Source organism: Telopea speciosissima, chromosome 9 (genome assembly GCF_018873765.1).
Source record: "Telopea speciosissima isolate NSW1024214 ecotype Mountain lineage chromosome 9, Tspe_v1, whole genome shotgun sequence".
Taxonomy (NCBI): domain Eukaryota; kingdom Viridiplantae; phylum Streptophyta; class Magnoliopsida; order Proteales; family Proteaceae; genus Telopea; species Telopea speciosissima.
Window position 1 is genome coordinate 104,677 of NC_057924.1, and position 8,900 is coordinate 113,576.

The 8,900-nt window shown below is 40.6% G+C and overlaps 1 protein-coding gene across 2 annotated transcripts; it reads left to right on the forward strand.

The window, feature by feature from the left end:
- The first annotated feature begins 500 nt into the window (after positions 1-500).
- LOC122639956 (uncharacterized protein At4g26450) lies at positions 501-5,398 on the forward strand. Of its 2 annotated transcripts, XM_043833018.1 has the most exons (5): positions 501-931; positions 1,337-3,445; positions 4,630-4,680; positions 4,903-5,092; positions 5,262-5,398. In XM_043833018.1, exons 2-5 carry the CDS (start codon positions 1,569-1,571, stop codon positions 5,331-5,333), a joined length of 2,190 nt encoding a protein of 729 aa, XP_043688953.1. In that variant the 5' UTR covers positions 501-931; positions 1,337-1,568; the 3' UTR covers positions 5,334-5,398. The 2 variants fall into 2 exon arrangements, with proteins under 2 accessions (XP_043688953.1, XP_043688954.1); XM_043833019.1 differs by lacking the exons at positions 501-931; positions 4,630-4,680.
- Positions 5,399-8,900: the final 3,502 nt, after the last annotated feature.

The following is an 8,900-nucleotide window of genomic DNA, read 5'->3' on the forward strand; positions in this document are numbered from 1 at the left end:
ATTAAGGATATAATTATGCTTTCATTAAAACTCAGGGTGGTATGTATAAATTATCCTAAATTTATTTTCAACGGTATCCCAATCTGTAGTTTTAAGAGATTAGTTAGTAAGAGACCATTATTACGTTAATAATTTCTCTTTATGTACGATCGCACAATCTGTATTAAATGTAATCAGATTGACATAAATGCCAATCCAAAATGACATAAAGTCTCCCACACCCCTTTTTGATAGAGTTGATGAGAGAATCTCTCTCGTCTACGAACACCTTTACCGTGTGTTTTTTCATTTATTTTCTCGGCATCCAAAACACTGCGCCATAGTCATCTAAACTTTTTATTTTTTGGGTTATAAGTGTCATATAACATTCTAACAAAGAAAAGAAAAATATACGAATATGACAACGTGACTCATGGAGATGACCGAGGATCCGAGATCGGGATTCGGGACTTCAGGAGAGAATATCGGTCTATATATGTTCGTGGTAGGATTAAGAGTGGCCAAGCGGAAAGGGTAAAGAACCCTAATAAGAAAAAGATGGACTGAAATCAAAACCCTAGCAGGTAGAGGTAGAACTGCTTTTTAGCATATCAGATAATTCGCCCTTCGTCAACGCCCACCCCCCAAGTTCTTCTACATCCACAACCGCTAAAGGGGATAAGAAAGGAAAAGAAAAACCAAGAACCGCCCTCCAACTTCCAGACACGGCAACTGGAGAAATTTTACAATTTTTTTTTTTGCATCTTATTGTGACTTTATTTGTTTTCAACGAGAGAAGGAGAGTTACACGGGGAGGTTCTTGTTCGCCGTCTATAACACGCCATTAACGTACGATTGCAGAGAACTGGATTGGATCCCCGAAAATTACAGCCGGAATTTTTTCCCCCGTAACCAACCGAAGTGGAGACGAAACACGCATCGGGACGCGAAGGTTAGATTACTGTCTCTCGAATACTCGATATGTCCCAGATCATTGGTCTGTACCTCAATCCTTGGTCCAAGTTGTTTGAATTTCGAGCCTTTCTGACTTGGATTCCCTTCCCGGAGCTCCAAAACTGAAACTATGGAATTTACTCAGAAGAGTTAGGTTCGACTTTCAGCTCGTCTGAGCTGTTGATTGTAAGTTGCGAGTGTTTTGATGGAGGGTGGTGATTGAGCCCGCCCCCCTCCCCCCCTCTTTGCTGTGGGAAAAATAAAGATACGACTCTGTGGTCTGGAGGTGGGAATTGTGATTAACAGGATAAAGACAACTTTTATTTATTTATTTATGGGGAGGGGATCGTTGCACAACCTTTTGTTTTTTTCTCCCTTTATTTAATTATTCATCTTTGCGTAGGAATTGCGAATTGGAGGTTTTGTTGAAGAAATACAAGTACCTAATACGGTAGGCATTTGGGTGTCAGTGGAAAATTCTACACTTAGTAGGTACTTCTACGGGTATTCAAACTCTAGGGCAACGTGAGGTCGTTCGCAGAGTTGATCTTCAGCGCAGGAGAAGAGGGCAACCATTTGCCGTTTTTTCAGTCTGGTTGTTTTTTCTTCTGCGCATCTTTCAGCAAGAAACAATCATGCACGCTCGGCACCGCAGTCCCGGCAGTGGGGTCAGGTCAATGGGAATGGGACTGGCTGCTAGTCGGATCTCGCCAGAAGGTTCAATAAGGGGTCATGGAATGTACAGCATGGAATACCGGAACAACAATCGCAGCTTTGGGCGTGGCCCCCCAAAACCTTATCCACCAACGCAGCTGCCCCGTAGGGGTGACATTTTCATGGAAGCTGGTCGCCTCGCAGCTGAATATTTGGTTTCTCAGGGATTACTACCTCCTAATGTACTTTCGGCAAAGTCTCAGAACGGTAGTTTGAAAAATCAAATCGAGGATTTGCATGAGTTTAGGTCCCTAGATAGAGAAAGCATGCAGCTACCTCCTGAGGGCAGAATGTCAGCCCTTGCTCGCCTTGGGAATGTTGTTCCTGATACAGGTTCTGGCAGGAGAAGGTACAGTGAGGAATTCAATCCGACGGGATCAAGAAATCATGTGAGAGGAAAGAGGAGGATGGGGCCTTTTAGAAGTTATGTTTCGGATTGGAGCAGCAGTGGAAGGAGTGGGTCATGGTCTGACAAAGCTAAGTTTTCGCAGGATATGGAGGGTGAGGATGATTTTGTTTCTGGATGTCCTAGAGATCAGAGAGCTGGTGTCGATATTGGTTCTGGGACCCCAAAGGTTGTTTCCAGTGAACTGAACTTGAAAGGTGATCCTGCATGCGACTCAGAATCTGAACTAGAAACTTATGAGTTCCCTGATGATACGTGTTCCAAGGGAAGTTCTTCTAGCACCTGGAAAGAACTTCCTCCTGAGACTGATGGGGAAATTTCCAAGGGGTCTGATGATTCAAGGGTTTTTAGTGTGGAAATTGGAGAGGTAAAGGATGGTTCAGGTAACGATGACATTGACAAACAAGGAAGTGAAGAAGATTTCTCTATGCATCATTCATCCTTAGAGGGTGATCAAGTGAGCAAGAATGGCAGTGATTTGCTAAAGCTATGTAGCTTTGCCAAAGTACCTACCAGAACCCGTTCTGCCTTGGCGTATAAGGGCTCGAAGGTTGATCCGATTCCATTGACTAAAGAGGGGAACACATCTGATATTGCACTCCCAAAAGAACACTTTATTGAAGGAACTTTGGGTGCCATGCTGACAAATCATGTGGACAGTTCAAAAGGCATTGATTCTGACATTTCCGGAGCTCCAGCTGTCCAGTCCACGGAGGATGCTGGAGACTTGGATTCTGAATGTTCCATGGGCAGAGGTAAATGCAGGAGGTCTCAATCTTTCCCGGATGGATCTTTCACCCAGCATGAACAGGAATCAGGTGCGTTCGGAAGATCCAGCTCTATGAGCAAGTTAAGTGGTGAGAAAAGAATAGGAGAACATGATGACATTAGGGAGGGAACCAAGAAACAAAGAGAATGGCCTTTATCCATGGTCACAGAGATTGATGAGTCCTTCCACCTTCACAATTTGAGTGTAAAGCGGCAATCAAGTTTGCACGGGGAGAGCCTTTCACCTGATGAGGAGGTGGTGGAGGCTGTTGGTCAAGAGGGCTTGGTGGATGATGCTCTCTTTCCAAAAGATGGAGCTAAATCAGGTATTGAGTTCAGGGAAGAGAAGCAGCTTTTTCCTAGTTCATTTAAGATTTGTGACCTTAACCTCATGGAGGCTTCTGATATGAATGAGGGCCATGATGGTGATCCGATTCTTGGCCTTGCCTCCACTTTGGAAATGAGGAAAGAGGCATCAGTGGATGTTGATTTGTCAATAAGTAATACTTGCAATAGATCTGATGACTATGATAGATGTTTGTCTGATACTAAAGAGGCTGCAACAGTTGATGCAACAAATGATTGTGTTAAAGAAGACAATTCGTTCAATACTGCAGAGAGAAAGTAAGTTCTCTAATTGGTTCATTAATTTATTAATGTTATCTTTATATGTGGTTTTAACAGCATTTTAAAAGATGTTCGAGGGTTGGGCCTTGAAGAGGCTTAAATTAATGTCTCAAGCATGATAGAAAATAAAGCTAGAAAACTCCTCAAGTGTTGTTATTATAGTTAACTTGTCTTTCCTATAATATTAATTTTTATCATATATATTTTTCATTTCTTTACTGATCCTTTTTTTAATGATTTTCAGTTGAAAATTAAACATGTCATAAAAAAAAGTCAGTACCCAGTGCACGAGGCTCTCGCCACTGTGGGGGTTTGGGGAGGGTCATAATGTACGCAGCCTTAATCATGTAAGACTAGAACCAGAATAGGTCTAATCCCAGGCAGGATCAAATAGAAAACCAAAAAAGATAACCAAAGAGAACAATGGGATCTCAAAAGAAATTTTAACTTCTTTCTTGAAAACCGAAGGAATTATATGAGGGAACCAAGAGAACAATGAGAATTCAAATAAGGGAACAATTTGCTTGGTTGAAGTAACAAATAAAAACCCACAAATTTGTAACCTGTTGAAGCATCAATGATCTTGATGTGGTAATCTTCAAGAAATCGATGTGACAATCAATTAAAAGAAATCCCAGTAGCTTGTAGCACTCTTGAACTCGATTTGAACAAAGTTAGGGTTTGGATTCAATAACCGATGGAAGGGGATGTGGGAAGGGAATGGCTATCTCGGCCTGGGCATCTCACCCGTCCTATCTCAAGATTTTCACAAAGGCTAAAGCCAATATTTCATTAATCAAATTCGTGCCCAATGCTGGCCCCCCTTACAAACTTATGTAGAAGACTCAAAAATAGACTTAGACACTAAAAAAGAAAGGCCTATCCCTATCCTTAACTTATACAGTAACCTAAATTGACTAGAAAAGTGAAATAATAAAGAAAACAGACTCAAAACAGGACTCTAACTAAATTAATGAAGTAAATGCCGTTTCCTACTTTCTACCAATATTTTAAGCTCATTAAATTGACCAATTACGAAGTAAACCCATAGGATCAAAGTCCCAATACTTATATGACCCAAACGAAAGCTTATTTCCACTGAAATAAGCCCTAAGTGACTTATCTACATCACTTAATATTAAACATGTTATATTTTACATATTTATTTGTTGAAGCCAAAGTGCTCATGATGCTTGTACCCCCTGCCCTGAAGATGATGCCTCTCTTTTTAGGCTAGTGCAACACCTTTTATTGTGGAAAATGCTGGATTAAAGATAATAGATCTGTACTTTTGTCTGGTTTATTTTTTTTGTCTACTTTTTACTGTTTTTAGATAAATTTATAGCTGAAGGAACTCTTTTTGTATACATTCCGATGGACATATCCTGTTCCTCCTGTATTTGGTTTCTTAACTGCTGGTTCTCTTATAAGATTGTTGATGTTTAACGATACAGGAGTGGAACTGTGTATTCAAGCCTTGAAAACTTTCCAAGCCACACAGAGACTACTGGTGATCTTCCTGATGTTCAGGATGGTTATGGTCTCATGATTTCTGAGTTGCTTGGCACTGATATCTCAAATTGTTCATCAGTACAAACAAATATTTCTGGTCTGCACACTGAAATGAGTCTTCATAATGGAGAGGTACTATTGTAAAATTGATAGAAGTTGCATTTGATCAATTCTTTCCTTATCCATATTTACAGTGGTGGCTTGATACTTATTATGATTTCATTCTCATTTAGTTGCACTGCAGTGTGGGTTCGAATGATTAATTATTTGTTGATTGCTTCTTGTTTCTCACTTATTTCAGGGTATTCTTGGCGACGATGACCCAATATATCTATCTCTGGGAGAAATACCAATAAGTATGCCAGATATTTAGTTGAATGGTATTATTGTTTTCTTTATATCCATCTGTTTCATGGTTGATCTGCCTAGGGGAATGTATACCTTCCTTTTCTGAATTCTGAAGAATAATTTTGTTCATGTGGGTTGAAAGTGCCTGCTAGCTTACTTGGTAAGGTCTTTGGCTTGTAGTAAAGACCTGGGATTGAATCCTCTGTTTTCATCTTCCAATCTCGTATTCCCCAACTTCCCCCCTCCTCAAAGAATAAAACTTCCTTTTGGTTTCGTATCTTCTGGAATTTAAAAAAGAGAGGAGACCAAATTTGCCATACAATCCTGGGAATGGTATGGTGGCTTAAAGAACTGCTTATAACTAAGGCTTTAATGGCCTAATGGGGATCAGTACGTGACTTAAAACAGATATGACAGTTAACAAGCATCATTTCATTAATTGAAAAACTTAGTGGAGAAAATTATACTATTTGTCTCTCACCAATTATCTTTCATGGACAATGGAAGGTTCATCAAATGGAACTTAGTTCTAATCTTACTTGAGAGGTCAAAATAAGTATACTAGTTCAGAATCAGAGTTGGGAGAATAATATGACTTGTCATCAATGACAGAGGTCCACTTTATTTATAGAGAGAATTATAGCCCAAGGACAAACTAGTCAAAGAGGGAAAATAATAAAACCCTAAAGTAAAGAGAGAATATTCCAATCCCACGGTTCTCAACACTCCCCCTCAAGTTGGTGCAAATATATTGAACATGTCCAACTTGGATACCAGTGGGTGGAAATGTGGAATACCTTAAAATTCTAGCCCTTAGTAAATACATCAGCTAGTTGATTAATAGAACTAACAAATGAAATACAGATGACTCCTTGTTCAAGCTTCTCTTTGATGAAGTGTTTGTCAATCTCAACATGTTTTGTCCTGTCATGCTGGATAGGGTTGTGAGCGATACTGATGGCAGCCTTGTTGTCACAATAGAGTTGCGTAGGATCTTCATAAGCAATTCCCAGGTCACTCAATAATCTCTTGAGCCACATGAGTTCAGAAATCCCCTGTGCTATGGCACGAAATTCGGCTTCTGCATTGGAGCGAGAGACGACTGACTATTTCTTGCTACTCCGCATGACAAGATTTCCTCCAAGGAAGGAACAATAACCAGAAATGGATTGCATATCATCGATGGATCTTGCCCAATCAGCATATGTGAATATTTCCAGCTTTAAGTTCCCATTGTTGGATAAGAGAATTCCCTTCCCAGGGGTAGATTTTAAATACCTCAGTATACAATGTACTGCATCAAGGTGAGATGTCCTGGGATCATGGAGAAATCTATTGACGATGCCTACAACATTGGCAATATCTGGTCTAGTATGTGACAGGTAAATCAACCGTCCAACAAGTCTCTGGTATTGCTCTCTATCAACAAGGTTACTCATGTCACTGCATAACTAATGATTGACCTCAATAGGAGAATCTGTAGGCTTGCAACCTAACATGCCACTTTCTTAAAGAAGGTCTAAGGCATACTTTCGTTGGGAGATGAAAAGGCCCTTGTTTGACCTTGCAACTTCAATCCCAAGAAAATACCTAAGAGATCCCAAATACTTGGTTTCAAACTCCTTTGCAAGTAGTGATTTTAGATGGGAATTTCATTATTGCTATTCCTAGTGATCACTATATCATCTACATATACGATGAGGGCTGTGATCTGGGCTCCATTTCTTTTCACAAACAAGGTGTGGTCAACCTGACTTGTCTATACCCAAACTTCGGTATGGCTTTAAAAAAACCGGCCAAATCAGGCCCTATGAGATTGCTTGAGACCATACATGGACTTCTTTAGTTTGCAAACACGGCCAACAACACATGGGAATGAAATGCCAGGAGATGGGTCCATATAAACCTCTTCTTCAAGATCCTCATTCAGGAATGCATCTTTGACATCCTATTGTTGGCGATTCCAACCCAAATTTAATGCCCTTACCGAATTCATCTTTGCTACAAGGGCAAAGGTTTCTTGGTAGTCAATTCCATAGGTTTGGGTGAAGCCTTTTGCAACCGGACGTGCCTTTTATCTCTCAACAATGCCATCTGCACTCTGCCCTTTGCTCTATGCCCTCTGCTTGACTGTGAACACCCATTTACACTCGACCAATTTCTTTCCCTCTAGATGAGGGACAAGTTCGCAAGTACCGTTTTTGTCCAAATCCTGCATTTCCTCTACCATATCAGCCTTCCACTTTGGATCTTTCATGGCTTCTTTCCAATCATATGGAATAGACACAGAAGACAAGGAAGAAACAAAGGCATGATAGGAGGGTGATAAAGAATAATAGGAGACAATGGGAAATGGGATGTTGTGTGCAGGATCGAACACCTTTCATGATAGCAATGGGACAATCATCATGTACAGTGTCAGGAAGATCAGGTAAATTATGAAAAGTAGGAGGGTTATTACCTGATTGTGAGGGCAAATCTGGTGGAGGCGCCACAGTACCAGTACTGTCAGTTGTAGGCGCCACAAAACTTTACCTTTGGACTGTCGCTGGAAAGTTATCAACAACCATAGGGTAAACTGGACTTGGCACCAACTCTTCCTCAAGACTCTCCCCTGAAATGGTGTCGTGAAATATGGTTCAGACTCATGAAAAGTGACATCCATGGTGACATAGAGGTGACGAGGAGGGTGATAACATTTGTAACCCTTTTGAAGGGCCGAGTAACTAAGGAAAATACACCGAAGAGCACGGGGATCTAACTTTGACTGAGAAGGGAGGAATTTAGTGCAAAGCAAACACACCCAAATATCTTCGGAGAAAGAGAAGAGGCAATGGTAGGGCCTGGAAGAAAAGAAAGAGGTGTCTTAAAGTTAAGAACACTAGAGGGAACCCTATGTATGAGATAAGTAGCAGTATGGACAACATCTCCCCAATAGGTCTTGGGGACACCTATGGTAAACATCGAAGCACGGGTCACATCCAGGAGATGACGATTCTTCCTTTTAGGGGTGCCGTTTTGTTCTGGTGTCCAAACACAAGAAGTTTGGGAGAGTATGCCATGGGAGGGGAGATATTCTTGAAAGACATGATCAGCATATTCCGTACCATTGTCACTTCAAAGAACTCTAATAGCGGCATTAAATTGAGTATGTAGCATGGTATGGAAAGGTTGAAAACAAGAAAAAGAATCAGATTTATGGTGTAGAAGATATACTGAAGTGAGGCGTGTGCAATTATCAATAAAAGTAATGAACCAACGAAAACCATTACAACCAACGAAAATCAGAATGAAAATTTGAGAAAGGAACATCACTTTTACTGTTACTAATAGGGTAAGAATGTCTCGTGTGTTTAGCAAATTCACACACATCACAATTTAATTGTTCCAAACCTGAAATTCTAACTAAATTGGGAAACATAAAACGTAAAATATGAAAAGACGGGTGTCCCAAACGGCGGTGCCAGTGAAGAAGCTTTGTCAATGCATTATCAAAACGGAGGGTGTGAGCAGAAGATGGGACCGGGACAACTGTTGGTGTAGACTCCAAATAGTAGACCATAACGGACCCGACCATACCCAATTGTTCCGC

Bases quoted from the DNA above. Each gene is read 5' to 3' on its own strand.
- LOC122639956 (XM_043833018.1), top strand. From the start codon at position 1,569: ATGCACGCTCGGCACCGCAGTCCCGGCAGTGGGGTCAGGTCAATGGGA. The intron at 3,446-4,629 runs GTAAGTTCTCTA...TTGAAGCCAAAG, and splicing joins TTCAATACTGCAGAGAGAAA to TGCTCATGATGCTTGTACCC. The intron at 4,681-4,902 runs GCTAGTGCAACA...TTAACGATACAG, and splicing joins GATGATGCCTCTCTTTTTAG to GAGTGGAACTGTGTATTCAA.